Source organism: Miniopterus schreibersii (assembly GCF_964146895.1).
Source record: "Miniopterus schreibersii genome assembly, chromosome: 8".
Taxonomy (NCBI): domain Eukaryota; kingdom Metazoa; phylum Chordata; class Mammalia; order Chiroptera; family Miniopteridae; genus Miniopterus; species Miniopterus schreibersii.
In genome coordinates, this window is record NC_138109.1 from 82,828,629 (window position 1) to 82,847,213 (window position 18,585).

The window sequence follows — 18,585 nt, forward strand, 5'->3', positions numbered from 1 at the left end:
AAGGACCTCTGACAACATCAAGCATAATAACATTCACTTCATAGGAGTATCAGAAGGAAAAGAGAGAGAGCAAGGGATTGAAAAACCTATTTGTAGAAATAATTACTGAAAACTTCCCTAACCTGGCCAAGGAAATACATATACAAGTCCAGCAGGTGTAGCAAGTCCCAAACAAGATGAACCCCAAAAGCCCACACCAAGACATTTTAACCTGTAAAATGTCAAAAGTTAAAGACAGAGAGAATCTTAAAAGCAATAAGAGAAAAGCAGTTTCTTACCTACAAGGGAGCTCCCATAAGACTGTCTGATGATTTCTCAGCAGAAACTCTGCAGGCCAGAAGGGATTGGCATGAAATATTCAAAGTGATGAAAAGCAAGAACCTACAACCAAGATTACTCTACCCAGCAAGGCTATCATTTATAATCGAAGGAGAGATAAACAGCTTCCCAGACAAGAAAATCTAAAGGAGTTTATCACCACCAAACCAGTATTACAAGAAATGTTACAGGGACTTTTTAAGAAGAAGAAAAAATGTTAAAAAATATGGATAAGAAAACATTGCAAAGAAAAAATTCTCACTGACAAAGGCAAACACAGCATTGAAGCAGTGGGTCCACTAACACTATAGCTAGACAAAAGTTAAAAGGCAAAAGTAGGAAGATCATGTGTAATGACAGCAGTAAGTTAAGGGATGCACACATACAAATAAGAAGTAAAAAAATAACGACAAAAACATAAATGTGAAGGGAGTGGTAAGAATGGTAGTGATTCTACAATGTGTTCAAACTTAAGGGAACTGAGCTTAAAATGGACTGCTGTAAACTTAGCTTGGTGTATACGGGGCACATCGTAACCACAAACAAAAAAATCTGCAAGCGATCAACAGGAAATAAAGAGAAAGGAATCCAAACACAGCACCTCAGAAAGTCATCAACATACAAGAGAGCAAGAGAATAATGAACAGGAAATAGCTGCAAAAAAGTCAGAAACAATTAATAAAATGGCAACAACTACCTACCAATAATTTCTTTAAATGTAAATGAATTAAATGTTCCAATCAGAAGAAAAATTGATAAAGAAGAGGTGGTGCATATAAACAATGTAATATCGCTCGGCCTTAAAAAAGAACGAACTCTTAACCCTCCGCGACGGCATGGATGGACCTAGGAGGCACTGTGCTGAGTGAAATAAGTCACACAGAGAAAGTCAAATGCCATATAATTTCACTTATATGTGGACTCTAAAGGACAAAATAAAGGAATAAAAAAAAACAGACTTGCAGATACTGAGAACAAACTGATGGTTGCCAGGTGGGCGGGGGATTGAGGGGCTGGATGAGAAAGGTGAAGGGATTAAGAAATACAAAGTGGCAGTCACAAAATAGCCGTGGGGGTGTAAAGTACAGCTTAGGACATACAGTCAATAAATGTTGTAATAACTATGTATGGTGTCAGGTGGGTGCAAGACTTATTGGGGGGTCACTTTGTGAGTTATAGAAGTGTCTAACCCCTATGCTGTACACCTGAAACTAATATGATATTGAATGCCAACTATAATCAAAAAATAAAAAATAAAATAAAAAAACAACAACAAAATAAAAGCTATAAATCCCTCCCCCCAAAATAAACAAAATAAGTGAACAAACAAAACAGAAATCAATTCCTAGATACAGAGAACATTCTGGTGGTTGCCAGACTGGAGGGGACGTGGGGGACGAGTGAAAAGGGGCAGGACTAAGATGAATAAATTGCCAATTATAGAAACAATCGTCGGGACATGAAGTACAACACAGGTAACGCTATAGTCAAAAATTCAGGGTGGGGCAAAAGTAGATTTACAGTTGTGAGTACGGCAAACAGTTTATTCTTGTATTATTGTTTATTAATTGTATTATTTTCCATACCATCAACTGTAAACCTACTTTTGCCCCACTCTGCATTTGCTATGTTTGGTTTCATATGGGTATTCAACTTATATAGGGGATTACTTCATAAGTTATATAAATGTCTAATCACTATATTGTATACCTGAAACTAATATAATATTGCATGTCAACTGTAATTGAAAAATAAAGAAACTATTTTTAATGAATCCCCTGGAGGGTTATTAAGAACACAGATTCCCAAGCTCCATGCGTGAGATTGTGCTTCCGTAGTCTTAGGGGCCTGGGGATCTGTACATTTGCTCACCAAGCACCCTGGGCGATTCTCACCTTCAGGCGAGTTTGAGAAAAGCTGCCATAGCAAAGTGGTTCTCATTCCAGATAAACAAAGATCAGAGGGATGTAACTTGCTCAAAGTCAAGGTCATTTATCTAATGGGGGTGGTAAAGCCCAGATGGAGCTGCAGACTCCAGATACCAGTGATCTTCCCACTCCACCCTGGGACCTCTGAATCAAAAGCCACCCTAAAACCAGCAAGAGCAGAATGCAAGAGACTCGGCCCTGCACCAGACACGTGCTCCTTTTCCCATGCTGGGAGGCACCCGCAGAAGCAACTGAGTCTCAGGCAGATTCTCACGGACTGGACCCCCCCACTCGGCACACTCGTGGCTTTCACATACATGGCCTGCTGCGTTGTCGACAAGACAGACCAAGGAATTTCATGACACAGCGTCTCACTGCCGGGCTGCCGCCTTTCCGATGGTGGGAACCTGGATGTCCTGACCCGCCTCTGAGAACCAGTGTGACCCTCGCAGAGAAGGCAGGCCACGCCCGGCTTTTCACAGATTCCCTCACCCCATCTTATCTAACTGGCCATAGTACAAATTCTGTATTTTGTCTGCCTGGGAAATCTAATGGAAAGAACTATTATTAGACATATTTATTTTACCAAGGAAAACATGCTCTGAAAATGTTCAAAAAAGGATATTGCCTGGTTCCCAAGGAACAGCCTGAGAGACCCCAGGAAAAACACACACACACTGCATATATATACATATATATTCTGGACATACGTAATCTACATGTATACTTAGGTGAATATATTCACGATTGCAGTTGTCAATGTTTATTTTTCTTTCAGCAATTTTTTACAGCAAACTTTAATTGACCCTTAATTTCTCAATTGCAGTAGGTAACGAACATCCCAGTTCTTCTCAAAACTGAATGTGCACATTAATCATCCAGGGACTTTGTGAAAATGCAAATTCCTGTTCGCAGGTCGGGGGTGGACCAGGTGATAGCTTCTAGTTGGCAATGAGTGACCACCATCATCACACACAAAATATCAGCTTTCAAAGGTTAGAATATATAAAAGAAGCAAGCAAATCTATAAAAGCTATGTTCAAATTAACGCACTCATAATTAATTTGAAAGGGGACTTCTGAATCTACGCGACACTTCTTGGCTATTACTATAAACCATTTTCATTCAATTCCATGGAAGCCACTTCAGAGTGCAAATTGATAGGCAAATTTTGACTTGCGAGAAAGAGGGAGCAGGTTGCCTTGCTCTTCCAAAGGGGAGAGAAAGCACCCAGAAGCGCACACAGGTATCTCTTATTGGGGACCCTTTGATCTGGGGGTAAATTAAGGAAGCTGGAGTGCATCAGGTCCCACCAAACTCTCAAAATTGACCTTGCCAGTCTAGAAATGGTTAGAAGTTCATTCACATGAGCCTCCCGGAGCTCCGGGGGAAAGTCCAACTCTAATATTCCTCCAAATACAGTACCTGCCATTTAGAGATTGGTTCCACTCATTACTTTGTTTAAATATTTGAGACAAGTATATTAATAATTATGCTCTTCTAAAACTTAAAATGTGAAATTTTTCCTAAAATGTGTAATAACTAGGACACAGATGAAAATGGATTTTCATAGCACAGTTGCTACGAAGGACACAAAGAAATGCAGGGAGTGATCCTCCCAGAGGAAGGAGCCCCAGCATGTTAGGAGGGGGCCCAACCCATGAAATAAGAACCCTAAACTGTTCCCACAAATGGCACAGGGCATTTAAATGGGGTACTTAAAAGACAATGTAGTCAATGCAAACTGGGGAGGTCAGATTAGGATCAACTGTGGAGGGATCTGGAACTGGCATAGAACAGGAGAGGGAATGAGGACAGGTGTGGTGAAAAGTAAAAAAAGTGGGAACAGAAATTAAATTTTGGGTCACATTTACTTGCTAACAGATAGATTAACTAGTTCATTCTTCCCAATATCCCACAAGGCGGCATTTTTACACCATTTGATGAACTCGGGATTGAGACTCGGGTAGACGACTAAGGCCACACTGCTGGTAAGGGCTCCCACGGGGACTTGATCTGGGTCTGTTTGGTACCAAGGTCAATAACTGGTCCTCTGGGAACAAACCCGCTCTGCCTAAGGCCCATCTTCAGGCATCCTGAGATGCGAATGTGAACCAAGAAACAGAAGGGTTCAGTGGCCAAGTAAATTTGAAAGCTCTGAGGATAAACACAAACGCTAACAATGTTTCGGATGTGAGGTCCCTCCCATTTATTTGATGCTTCTCACGGGCCTGTAAAAATGGTTTAGTGGTTGTCCTTGTTTGAGCAGGAGAACCTCTCAGAGCCTTTAATATTTTTTATATGTTTATTGATTTTTTAGAGAGGGAGAAACACTGATGTGAGAGAAACATTGATCAATTGCCTCCTGTATGCGGCCCAACGGGGGATTGAACCCGCAACCAAAATATGTGGCCTGACCAGGGATCTAAGCCACAACCTTTCAGTGTTCAGGGCCACGCTCCCACCAACCGAGCCACACCGGCCAGGGCAGAACCCTGCACTGAGAATTTCCAATATTATGTGTTGGGCAATAATATGAATAATCCCACATAAGATGACGTTAATCATGCAAACACATAATTATAAAATAGAATAACTGGAAATAGAGCAACAGGCTTCAATTATAAGTCATTATCTTCTGGTGGACAAGTTTAAGAGTCAGACGTTATGCCGGGTGACCTCCCATTCGTTCCTTCATCCCCAGTTAACTACTAGAACCTACGCTCTGTAATAAGCTGTGTGGCCGGGTGGCCCCCGGGAAACGGGGACGGGAAGTTGGGGGTGGGGAACGTAGCTTCCCCGGTGGTCCCGGCGGCCGGTGAGTCTGGTCTCATCACTCGCCATTTGAAACACTGAGACAAAGGCTCTGGGCAGGACCCAGTGGCCTTCCTCCTGCCCACTTTGTCTTGACGGTGATAGCAATTATTGTAATCTGTGAGTTTATAAATCTTTGTAAACTGTACCTGTGTCGAGCCTGAACAAACCACTCACTGCCTGTCCCCAAGGCACGTTGGATGACGTGTTCAGTACAATAACTGGCTCTGCCTCCTCTCGTGCTCTACTAAGCTCACGTGGCTAAACCCTCCGTCTATCAAATGCCGCCACCGGTAAGCATCTGAGTAGGCTCTTCACTTTTGAAGCTGTGTCCCCATTGTGATGCTGTACATAGTTGGGCACCTTGAGGGAGAGCCCCTGCTGAACTGCACGGAGCGCCTCCCCCTCGGAGAAGATAGCGCACCTCATCGGTACAAGTCCTCAGGTGGCAGTGGGACACACCAGCCCACTCTGCCACTATTCCAGCGGAAACGAAAAGTGGAGATGCGAGAAGCCTTTCCGAGCCCGTGCAGAACTCGGTGTCCAATGTCCAGTAGGATGTGGCCGGGGCTAGGGGGGTCAGTGGCGCAGGTTAGCGCGGTGCCAAGCACACTAAGGCTTCCAGCCTAGTTGCTGGGAAACAAGGAAGGACAGTCCGGGTGGAAAGACATGAAAGGGGAAAAGTCCTTCAGGAAACCAGGCCTGTGGGGCTGCAGCACCGAAGGGATGCCCGGGGTCCTGTAAAGCTTACTGCTTGGTTTACGGGGCACTTTCTCCATGCCAAGCGCTATGCTAACTGGTTTGTACAACAGTCCTACGGGGCCCATGTTATTAACCCCAGAGGAGGAAATGGGCTCAGTGTCCTAAAAGTAGCAGGAGGCAGAAGTGAAATTCTAACTGTGGTCTCACACTGAACACACCACACTGAAAAGTGTCTCACCTTGTAACTCCTCGTTATTAGGTAAACTGCCAAAACGGGAAGTAATATTGTAAAAACTAAACAAGATAACCTTTGGATCATCCATCTTCCTGATCTATCTTTAGTGAAAAGTCAATTCCATTTAATAGTCAAGACATAATTATGATTAATAAAGTATGGAAAATACAGCAAATGTTATGCATTGTATACCAAAAAAATAAGTATTTTATAGCATGCTGCCACATAGCATTTAGTTTATACTCTTCCAACCTTATTACATGTTTGAAATCACCATTAGTTCCAGTGTGTTCTTTCCGTGCTCACGAACCAGAGGCTTAGAGAATGCTGATTGCAACCCCCTGACTCTGATTCCAGCAGTCGGAAGCAGTGGCCTGAGGTGCTCTGATCTCACCACTCGGCTGCAGTAACTGGCGCAACTCCTGCCCACTAGAGGTCACCGTTACGTCGCAGTCCCAGAGCCCAGCCGCGCTTTGTTCTGGACTGCTATCCATCCAGTCTGTGTTTACATCTTTGTGCTTTACTCAATAAAGAACAGGAACAAATAGCCAGAACAATCATCACATGTGAACTATGTCTCAATCACACGAAGATAATACAAACTGTCCTTAGAGAACTCATCAGAGAGGATTTGTTTTCGAACTTAAATTTAAAACATTTCATTTTAAAAAGTAAATTCCAGTTAAATTTTCTACAGATAAACTGAATTACCTGTGTCATGTGTTGGGCAGGCTAAGCTATTCAAAAAGAAATATCATGGTTGTGTAGTTGCCTAACTTTGGTCAAGTTCCTGACCTCACTAAGCTTCAGTTTACTTGTCTATAAAACTGAGATGATTGTACCAAATTCGTGGGGCCATTATGAGGATTAACTGAGGCACTTCCTGTACAAAAAGTGCCTGGGACACAATCAACACAACATAAATGTCAGCAACCATTACTATTATCCACAGAGCCCAGCAGGGCAGTGCTTGCAAGGTGTAAACAAGCCCTCAGCACAGGGCCTGGCACCCAGTGAGGGCCATTTATGTGTTTCTTAAATAAGCAAATAGACCCATGTTTAAAGTATAAGTAGGTAAAATGCAAAAACAGCCTAAGAAATGTAGAAATTTATTCATATCATATCAATTCAACATGCTCATTCTAGAAGGTTGGGACAAAGTGAGGCCTAGCACCTATAATTATCCATTTTTAAATTCCTAAGTGACTAGAAATTTCCAAGTAGTCTAAAGAAAGGCCTTAACAGAAAACACCTCTGTATAAATATGTTGAGCTGCAGACGGAAAGGAAAGAGCTGTTTGCAGCCCAGTGTGTATCCTATGCTTACCTTTTAAATAAATGATCATGTTTTAACAGATTCTACCCCTTTTGAGACTGACAGTGACCTTCACAAATGAAACATCTTGCATCGTCAAGTCCCAAGCATCTGCCTTCCAAACCAGAGTTTACGTGGCAATAATTACGGGAGAATCCCAGCAGATCCGACACTGAGTCTCTTATGCAGTAGGGGGCTCGGTCGTTCTTTACTGAATGAATGAATACAGAATCTGGGTACAAAGAGTTAAATAAATACTTAGACTGATATCATCTGGTTAAATACATTCATGTTCTTGGCTCATCAAGTACATTCATAAGCAAAGCTGGCTCTTTAAAAGCAAAGGCTTTGAGTGCCCCGTGGTGAAGAACGCTCTGCGTACTGGCTGGGCCACTCCGGTGCGCCACCATGCTGTGCGCGGAGTGCTAGCAGTTTCTCCACCATCAGCGCAAATGTCAAGGCAGGGAAAAGGCAAAAATATTAGACTTATTTTTAAAATCGTTTTGACCTGCAGACATCTGGAAAAGTCTTACATCTTACCCCTCAGGGGCCCAGGGGCCTCCCTTTGAGAACCGCCAGTCTGGTGGGTGGTGTCCCGTGACAGACCATGCTGGGCAACGTAGATTCACAAGTGTTGCCTTTGTCTGGTCCAGCCTCTCCTTCCCTGGGCAATTCGGGAAAACGCCAGGAGCTGCTGGGAGCTTCCCTGGGGTTCAGGCTGGAGAGGGGGTGAGTCTTTCCTGAAGCCACACTGGTGAGGCTCCCTGAAGCTCTCTCCAGAGAACTGAAGGGGCTCGGGGGACTCAGGGCAGTGCTGACGTCTTTGGCAGCCTCCAGGAGATTGAGAAGCTCCAAATCGAATCTTCACACTTTCACCCCCTATGTGTTCTAGGGAGCTCCAAACCCCTTTTGGAATTTAAAAGCATCCGGAAGCCCGGCCTCCGTGGCTCAGCAGCTGAGCATCAACCTAGGATCCAGGAGATCATGGTTCGATTCCCAGTCAGGGCACATGCCCGGCCGGGTTGGGGGCCCCATCCCCAGGAGGGGGTGTGCAGGAAGCAGCCGATCAATGGCTCTCTCATCATTGATGTTTCTATCTCTCTCTTTCCCACTCCCTTCCTCTCTCTGAAATCAATAAAGACATAGTTTAAAAAAAAAAAAAAAAGCATCCAGGAAACTAAATATATGCTCAACTTACAAATATCCAAGCTAGAGATGGGCCCATAGAACTGACAGGTGCTCTGGAACTGGCCCAGGTGATAGGAAAACACTAGCTATCAGCTCACTGCAGTTAAGAGTTCCAGGGGTAGCCCTGGCCAGGTGGCTCAGCTGGTTGGAGTGTCGTCCTGTGCACCAAAAAGTTGTGGGTTCGATTCTGGGTCAGGACACATAGCTAGATTGCGGGTTTGGTCCCCAGTTGGAGTATATATGTGAGGTAACCAATCGATGTGTGTGTTTCTCTCCCTTCCTCTCTCTTTAAAATCAATACCTATATCCTTGGGTGATAATGTTTTTTAAAGTTCCAGGCGTGTACCTGAGCCCTGGCATCCCAAAAACAATGGAGCAAAAGCTCTACTTAAATTGTATGCCTGGACAAAGGAAACCTCAACAAAGTAAAAAGACAGCCACTGAATGGGAGAACATATTTGCCAATGATACATCTGATAAGGTGTTAATATCTAAAATTTGTAAAAAACTCATAAAACTCAACACACAAAAAAACAACCAATCCAATTCAAAAATGGGTAAAAGACCTGAATAGACACTTCTCCAAAGAGGATATACAGATGGCCAAGAGACATATGAAAAGATGCTCAATGTCACTAATCGTCAGAGATGCAAATTAAAACCACAATGAGGTATCACCTCACACCTGTCAGAATGGCTCCATCAACAAATCAACAAACAGCAAGTGCTGGCGAGGGTGTGGGGAAAGGGGAGCCCTCGAGCACTGCTGGTGGGAATGCAGACTGGGGCAGCCACTGTGGAAAGAGGTATGGAGCTTCCTCAAAAAATTAAAAATGGAGCTGCCTTATGAGCCAGAGATTCCACTTCTGGGAATATAACCAAAGAAACCTGAAACACTGATTCAAAAGAATATATGCACCCCTATGCTTATTGCGGAGTTATTTACAATAGCCAAGTGCCCATCAGTAGATGAGTAGACAAAAAGCTGTGGTACATTTACACAGTGAAATACTACTCAGCCATAAAAAGGAAGAAATTTTACCCTTTGCGACAACATGGATGGACCTGGAGAACGTTATACTCAGTGAAATAAGCCAGTCAGAGAAAGACAAGTACCACATGATTTCACTCATATGTGGAATCTAATGAACAAACTGAACTAACAAGCAAAATAGAGACCAACTCATAGACAGAGAGCAGGCTCACAGCTCTGTTGGGGGGACTGTTGGGGGGTAGAGGGCTTGAGCAAAAAAGGGAAAGAGAGAGAGATCTCATGGACACAGACAACAGTGTGGTGACCGAGGGAGGGAGGAGGGCGGGTGGAGGCAGAAGAGGGCATAGAGGGGACAAACGGTGATGGGAAAAAATAAATTTAATTTAGTTTAATTTACAGCTTAAAAATAATAATAAATAATAATAAAGTTAAATAAAAATAAATTGTATGGCTGGAAGAGAGAGGATGTTATTATAAAACATTTACACTGTACAGAAGGTAGAGTCCTTTCTCATGGACACAGAAAAAACGCGTCATGAATTAAAACCTTGTCTTTATAACTCATTTGCATACTTACCACTTACCCTAATTTAGTTCAGACTGTGAACTGCATCAAACAAGAATAGGAACAAGGACACTTTATACCCTGTTCCCTACTCACTCTGGGAATGCAAATACTAGAAGCTGAGGTCAACTAGACAAGTCGGGGTTTGGCTCACACACCTCTCATTTCTAGCCTGTCGCTGCCTTTTGTAGATTTCCTGCCACCTGCCACTGACAGGAGCATTCCACCCGAGCCTTCCCCACTCCCAGACTGAGGCCTGGAGGGAATCCTTCTTAGAGGAGGAGCCTGGGGCACTGGAAGGTTAAGGAGCAGGAGGTCCCTACCTACATAGAGGTGACGCCCGGGCAGGAGGCCAGCAGGCCTTGCCGATGATCAGTCACCCTGCGGGGCAGCTGGCTGACCCCAAGTCTGCCCCTGTCCTTGGTGTGCTGGGCTCATGTGGGAAAGGCCCATTGAGAGCCTTGAAAGTGACCTTGCGCACCCCTGCGTCAAGAAGTCTGGCTCTGACCAAGGAAAACATGGGGAGAGAAACACAGAAGATGTGGTTGGAAGACAATCCCGATCGTAGGGAGGGTTGGTCCCTGATGTCACTAATAGTGGGCAAGCCCATTTGATCTCTCTTGGACTTCGAGTTCCCATTCAAAGAAGGATTGGATGAGCTGACCACGGTCTCTCAAGGCTGGCTTCAAGATTCCTACCCTTGTGTCACAGTCTACATGCCAGAGCACAGGCCTGTAGGGTCATTCGTTGTGGAAATGCCATAATAACCTGTGTTCCCGAGGCTCTCTGATGGACCAGATGAAGCCATGAGCCATGGATTGAATGCTAGTTTGTGCTGGTGTCCAAATGAGCACCTGTCATTTTTACATACTCAGCCTGTCATTTTTACACAAATCAAACACTTTTCCCTAACTAAGAGTTGTAAATGAGGTTGAAGTGCTGCCTGGGACCCCGATGGGCATTCACCCGGGTGCAAATGAAAAGTCCATGGGGTTTGTCAACCCACTGGACAGCCCTCGACCAGTGGGGATGGCGCCTGGCAGATCAGAGGCCCCTCAGTCCTATGGGTGGATAGCCCTGAGGTCACCACACAGCAGCGCTCAGCTTGGCAATGTGACCTTATTGGGGCCTCTCTCCTTCCCTGTTTCACACTCCTCAGGCCCCACTCCTGTTCCCTCAAGTCAATTCTCCAAACAATCCATCGACAGCACCTGCTCTTGCCTCAGCTCTGCTTTCTGATGGGACTCAGAAGCGACCATATGGAGAAATATGAACATAATTGATAGGGGGGAAATCAGTGTGCAGATACAGCAAGAGTCATGGAGGGGACAGTGAAAACTGAAAGGGTGGGAAACGCCAGCAGCTAACCGTGCTCTCAGCCAGCGCGCAGAGGGGAGCCGACGTGGACGCTCAGGAATGTTAACGAGTTTGTTAAACACTGTCTTTCTTAGGAACACAGACTGGGTTTGCAACATGTATATTTTGTATTACGTTGCTTTAACTTTCAGGAAGAGAAAATAAGGTATTTTTCTTATACCACCCCAAATAACATAGAGCTGTCAAGAGTTTTAATGACCCTGGGAAACTGAAATGACGCAAGCTCATTGGCGTGTCTGGTGCAGTAGCCCAGCCTCCGCAGCAGGGAGCTGTGCCCAGTGTGCTGGGCACACCGTCCCGTCGTGCTAGGTCTTAAATGGGTACAGAGCACATTAATGTCACAAACAGGGCTCTGCTGCCCCTGGAGAGGCTGTTTTAACACTGCTGTGCTTTTGAATATGTCTAAGCCCACATTTCTGAATAATCATTAGATGGGAAAAGTGCAAGGATGTGTTGTAGAATCTGATTTAAGAGACATGCTCTTTACAGTTGAAGGCTGCAAAGACTGTTTTAAATGCACACAGCAACATTCCTAATGGGGCCAGACTGCATCACTTCTCACTGGGAAGCACGTGGAGGCTACGTTCTCATAGCTTGGCTGAATAGCATTCCTTTCCATTTGGAAGATGAAAGCCCTTCCAGTATTTCCAACAGGAGATATGTTAAACAGCCAAAAATTCTGACTGCTTGGGCAGCAGTGACCAAGTCTAACCTAACCATGATGTCAAGTCAGATCTAAAGAGATTTATGGTGTCTTATTTAAAAAAAAAAAAAAGTCTGTTCATGTCCATCCATCTTCCCATGTCTTTTACTTTGTCCTCGGGTATATAGACCAGATGATAAACCATTCCAAGGTGTGGCAGTTCCTCTGAAAGTGAATGTAAGGGTCCCAGAATTACATACTATGTTGGGGAGCCCTGGAAAGTCTCAGGCACTCAGGAAGCCTGACTGCAGGGCTCTCAGTCCTCAAACACCACCCAGGCGCTGAGTGGGTGGTTTCTTGTTGAATAGGGTATAAGTGAGGCGTTATATGCAGGGAGGAGCAAAAGTAGGTTTACAGTTGTCTGTATGGAAAAAATACAATAATTAATAAAGAACAATACAGGAATAAACTGTTTCGCAACTGTAAACTTGCTTTTGCCTACCCCTACATAGACATAGGAATATATTGCCCAACTGTTCTGGAAATAAATTTTTAACTGTAAGTCATGCATTCTCAATAGAGGTGACATCACCCGCAAGGGGGTAAAAATTGATTCTTTAGGAGGGGTAAAAAAATGTTATTCTTCTTATGTATAAAACACAAATATGCCCTTAATACCTAAACAGAGATACAGTCTATTTGTGGTATTAGGATTTCATAGAAGGGGCTTGACTAGGGGGGAAAAGCCCAAAGTCTCTGGGAGTGAGACAGATGATAAAGGAAAATGTTGGGGCCACCGCAGTAAATCCACTCCCGGTAGCAACGGTGGCTCCGGCTGACTTCTGCAGCATCTCCCAAAGTGTCTCACAGTGCTCTCAAAATTACTCCTCCTACATTAACTGATAGAAAGAATTAAGTATGCGGAGAGGGCTGCTTTCCCAGATACGAATACCCTTTCCTGGAAAGTGCTAAAACCCTAGAACCTGAATTATTTTCCTTTTTCAGAATTCTAGTATTTTCCTGGCTGGGTTCCGTTCCTGGAATAGCTATGGCATCGGGTGAAAGGCAGCCTCGGGCAGGGTTCAGAGGAAAGCAGAGACGGCCGCCGGGGAGCCTGCTCAGGAGCGGGGACCCCTCTTCAGAGACTTGGCACAGACTTCTTAGTAAAGAAAAGGGAAGTTTTGCCTCTGTGTTATTTTTTTTCATATAAGAAGTGAGAGAATAAAGCAACGTTGACATTATTTTTAGCTCTCACAAGCAATAATAGGTCGCCCACTTTAACATGCACCAGGAAGGGCCCCTTTGAGCCCGACGGCCGGGCGGGAGATGCTGAGCTGCACCCCTGCCTCGCGACACCGGGGGCAGGCGCGCACCCCCTTGGCGAGCACCCCTCCCTGGAAACGTGCACACAGAGAGGAAATGAGTGGGTCTCAGTTAGAGGGGCTTTACTACCTGGGCGTCCTCAAGAGCGGGAGCCTGTCTGCGACCTCCCCGTGTCATCCCGCGGAGCACTCGCCAGAGGAGGGAAGACGAGAGGAGGCACAGGCCCCCCACAATCCAGGCCTCTCTCCTCCTGAGCGGCAGGTCCATCCTCAGGGGGCAGCTCTGAAGAGGCCTCTCTGCTCGTCCGCTCCCTCCCTCCCCCGAGCTCGCCCCGTCCAGCCCCCGGCCTTAGCGCTCGGTCTGAGGGTAGCCGTGGGGTGCAGAGGGCTTAGCGCTCCGTCTGAGGGTAGCCGTGGGGTGCAGAGGGCTTAGCGCTCGGTCTGAGGGTAGCCGTGGGGTGCAGAGGGCTTAGCGCTCGGTCTGAGGGTAGCCGTGGGGTGCAGAGGGCTTAGCGCTCGGTCTGAGGGTAGCCGTGGGGCGCAGAGGGCTTAGCGCTCCGTCTGAGGGTAGCCGTGGGGCGCAGAGGGCGCCTGCAGGGCCCTGCAATAGGGGTTTCCAGTCACACGGTCCACAGACAATCCGCCTCTTTAAAAGGAAAAATATGACGGCCTGTGTAACAGATCTGAAACAGGTGCGGGCAGAGGCCTGCGGCGCAGCTGACACCAAGGAGAGGAGCTTGTCCCCGGTTCAAGGAGATTAGCAGACAGACACTGGCATCTGCCCTGATGCCCCCCCCAGGCAGCTTCCTCCTGCCCCAAAGGTGGGGAGCAAAGGAGCGGGGGTGGGGAAGTGTAGCTTTGCAAAACTACAAAGCCTCCATCCTCACGGAGGGTGTCCTGAGCTCGGAGCTGCGCCTCTGTGACGCCCCGCCGGTGCCTCCCCAGCAGTCAGCGGGCGCCTCCGGCCTCCGGCCCCCCGCCCCCGGCCCCCGGCCCCCCGCCCCCGGCCCCCCGCCCCCGGCCCCCGGCCCCCGGCCCCCGGCCCCCCGCCCCCGGCCCCCGGCCTCCGGCCCCCCGCCCCCGGCCCCCGGCCCCCGGCCCCCGGCCCCCGGCCCCCAGGCCCCGGCCCCCGGCCCCCCGCCCCCGGCCCCCGGCCCCCGGCCCCCGGCCCCCGGCCCCCCGCCCCCGGCCCCCGGCCCCCGGCCCCCGGCCTCCAGCCCCCAGGCCCCAGCCCCCAGCCCCCAGGCCCCGGCCCCCGGCCCCCGGCCCCCGGCCCCCAGCCCCCAGCCCCCAGCCCCCAGGCCCCGGCCTCCGGCCCCCGGCCCCCGGCCCCCGGCCCCCAGCCCCCAGCCCCCAGCCCCCAGCCCCCAGGCCCCAGCCTCCGGCCCCCGGCCCCCGGCCCCCGGCCCCCAGCCCCCAGCCTCCAGCCTCCAGCCCCCGGCCCCCGGCCCCCGGCCCCCAGCCCCCAGCCCCCAGGCCCCAGCCCCCAGGCCCCGGCCTCCGGCCCCCGGCCCCCGGCCCCCGGCCCCCGGCCCCCGGCCTCCAGCCTCCAGCCCCCAGCCCCCAGCCCCCAGCCCCCAGGCCCCAGCCCCCAGGCCCCAGCCTCCAGCCTCCAGCCCCCAGCCCCCAGCCTCCAGCCCCCAGGCCCCAGCCTCCAGCCCCCAGCCCCCAGCCCCCAGCCTCCAGCCTCCAGCCCCCAGCCCCCAGCCCCCAGCCCCCAGGCCCCAGCCTCCAGCCTCCAGCCTCCAGCCCCCAGCCCCCAGCCCCCAGCCCCCAGGCCCCAGCCCCCAGGCCCCAGCCTCCAGCCTCCAGCCCCCAGCCCCCAGCCTCCAGCCCCCAGGCCCCAGCCTCCAGCCCCCAGGCCCCAGCCTCCAGCCTCCAGCCCCCAGCCCCCAGCCTCCAGCCTCCAGCCTCCAGCCCCCAGCGCTCTCCCACCCTGTTAGTAAGTGTGCTGTTCTGCTGCTTCTGGAGCATTTGTACCAGGCACTCACACGTCCCTCAGGGTCACCCGCATGTAGGGTCACCCCACAGCTTCCCTCACTCCTGGCTGGGACCCCGCCTCTGCCCAGAGGATAAGAAACTGGGCGGCACATAGAACAGGAGGGACGCACAGGTGCCCTGGGGGGGCAGAGGGAAGCAGGCAGGACCCAAAGGGAGAACGATCTCCGGTTGCCCCCAAAATTATCTGGCTCTTTTGTGTTCCCTTAAGCAAATAGCGAGTGTGTGTGTGTGTGTGTGTGTGTTAAGCAGTAACTCAGACCTGAGGGAAATGCCGAGTGGAGCTGCTCATACAGGAGAGAGGAGCAGGGGAAGTCCTGGGTTGGCCTCTATAAAAGTAACACCAGTTATCGCTGGTCATTTGTCATTTGGTGCGTTCCCAGTATGGACACAGCAGCTGCTAAGCTCGTCACCCATGGGCGGCAGATTCACCTCTTCTAGGTTTTACTTGATTGTATGTTTAGATCCAGTTTATTAGGGCATTTCTGCTAAAAGCTTTTACAATTCTACTCCATTTAGGTGATTCTGAACACCCTTTAAACGTAACAGAGTGAGAAATGTCATTAGGACACAGGATAAAAAGGAAAAAACAAAACATGCTATAAAAGTAGAATATGACGTATTTAATAAACTCAGCAAAACATAGAGGAGCTGAAAGATGACAGTTAAAAATAAATCCAGTGGAGGAAACAATAAATGAAATAGAAAAACCTGGTTAAGAGCAGGAAAAGAAAAAGAATCTGAGCTTTACCAAACCATGTTAACACATACAAATTGTTAAATTTATAGATAATTGCCCTGTTGGGACTGGAGAGTAGAGACTTTTCTAGAAAGAATTGCACTTTCAACCTTCCAAGCACAGCTGCACTTCACAGTGTGGGAAAGCCAGGCATTCTTTCCGGGGCACCGCAGGGAAGGTCTGTACTGTGATTAGCAGAGCCCATCTTCTCAAAGAGAGAGGGAGAACCGAGAAAGGAGAATACGTGCAGAAAATTATGGCTTTTATATATATATATAAATATAATCCCTGGAGAGAAAAGACTGCTATTTACTGTGGCCCCTACAGATCATGGAGATGTGTCAGTCTAGCTCTGCCTACAAACCCAAAGACATCTGAGCTGCTGGAATGCCCTTCTCCACAGCCTCTGCCAAGGCCCCTGGCTACCCTGGCCCCCGGGCCAGGCAAGCAAGGGCGCCGGCCTTGGCAGCCACAGAAAGGAGCAAAGCCCTGCGCCTCACCTCTGTGTGCCTGCCCATCTCCACCAGGCAGGAGAGAGGAGGGAATTCACTGCTGATGTCACTGGGCCCTTGGCCATTTACAAAGCAGCCGAAAGGACTTGTGGAGCTCCCAGCCGCTCCCCCCCACCTTCCCCGCAGCACCGGCTGCGGGAGAGAAGCCAGGAGGCCCCGGGTACACAAAGGGCACCAGATTAACAGAGAAGGATGTTCTTTTAGGGTTTCTGAGGAATGACACCCTCAGCCTTTCCCTCAAAACTATCCCAGCCCTGGCCGGGTGGCTAGGTTGGTTGGAATGTCACCCTGTACACCAAAGGGTGGCAGGTTCGATTCCTGGTCAGGGCACATGCAGGAGGCAATCGATGGATGTTTCTCTCTCCCTCCCTCTCTCCCAGATCAACATAAACATGTCCCTGGGTGAGGGTGAAAATAATACACAGCCCTGCTGGCGGGGCTCAGGGCTTGAGCCTCGACCTGGGGACCGGGAGGTCACAGCTCTGTTCCTGGTCAGGCACATGCCCAAGTTTCGGGCTCGATCCCTGGTGGGGGGCCTGCAGGAGGCAGCTGATCGATGACTCTCTCATCATTGATGTTTCTCTGTCCCTCTCTCTCCCTCTCCCTTCCGCTCTGTGGAGAAAAGGAGAAAAAAAAAAAAAAGGCTTAAAAGTACATATATATTAAAATATTTGACTACCAGATCATTTGATTTCTAATATTCTGGAGCAGTTCATCACAAACACAATTCTTCTTTAAAATGTCCATGTTTCAGCTTAGCACTATCTCACTCTTTGAAGAGATTTCCTACTTGTAACAATTTTTATCAGAATCTGGAGAAGAACAGTACTGGGAAATAATGAAATTCAAATGAACTGTTAAGGTGGCTGGTTATTTCCAAGTTATCCAAGAAGAGTGTTTTGTCTTCTCTGTCCTGCAGAGGTGAACGGGCAGGAAAAGAAACCCGTCCGTCCGCGTGTGCAGCGAACAGCCCGGGGGAGGAGCCCTTCGCATCTGGCCGAGCCCCGGCCTGCGGAGGGTGGCCTCGGGGTAAGCGGGACAAGGTACCAGCCCACGGGGGCGGGGAGAGCTCAGAAAGCCCACGTTCCAGCCTCACTGCTCCTCTCCAGGGCACCTCACCAGCACTCTCAGCAGACCCCACGGCCTTCACACCTAACAGCTCTATTCCATCCTGTTTCGCCCCTTAGAAATGCCCTTCCTGTGTCAACAGTGCTTTTCAGAAGGTAGCTGGACAACAAAAGATGTTTCCCAGACCTGCTTAGGAAGAGCCAGTTGCTCTGATTATTAAAAACAGTGGCTCCCAGCCCTCAACCAGAAGGCGGACTTCACTTAAACAGATCCGTTCCTTCCACAGACATTTGTTGGTGCCTATGATGTGCCAGTTACTGGGACAGCACCCAAGGATGCAAGGAGGTCTCGACCTTGAGGAGTGATGCTAGAGAAAGGTGACAAACACATTCAAAACAATTGCTTATGCTGGAATAAAGGCACAGGTGAAACGCCGGGAGGCCCACGTGGAGCCAGAACTGCCCAGCCGTGGATGGGTGAGAGGGAGCTGACTGGGCTAAGGCAGGGGAGGAACGGTTGCTAACGCTTATTCATCTCTTTCCATGGCTACAGATACTTTGCTGAGTGCTTTTTATCCGCTATCACACTAACTGTTCACAGCAGCTATAGTCCATCATCCAGATGAGTTTAGTAACTGGCCAAAGGTTAAGCAGCCACAGCCAGGCCCAGGCCGAGTTCTGCACAGCTGGGGACACAGGTGTGCTATCGCACAGGCCCCTTATCTCCATCACTGACCATCAGTGTCAAGGGCTCTACCACCTACCCTGGGAGGAGATTAATGTCTTGAGGAAATTGGAAACTTCTGCAGAGCAATTGTGCCCCTTGCGGTGCTTCCCAGGATTTCATGTCCAAGTCCATGTTTTTAAAT

General features: G+C 48.7%; 1 protein-coding gene across 4 annotated transcripts in view; it reads right to left on the reverse strand.

Annotated features, from left to right (window-relative positions):
- The window catches only part of MYLK4 (myosin light chain kinase family member 4), a 93,416-nt gene that overhangs the window by 72,896 nt on the left and 1,935 nt on the right, over nt 1-18,585 (reverse strand). The window contains exon 1 of one of the 4 annotated variants that reach the window (XM_081146067.1): nt 13,531-14,024. The exons of 2 other annotated variants lie outside the window; for them this stretch is intronic. In XM_081146067.1, the coding sequence (XP_081002193.1) occupies nt 13,531-13,668 (138 nt within the window). In that variant the 5' untranslated portion in view covers nt 13,669-14,024. Of the gene's footprint in view, nt 1-13,530; nt 14,025-18,585 lie in introns of those variants that run through there. One more of the 4 variants, XM_081146064.1, reaches the window with a different exon arrangement.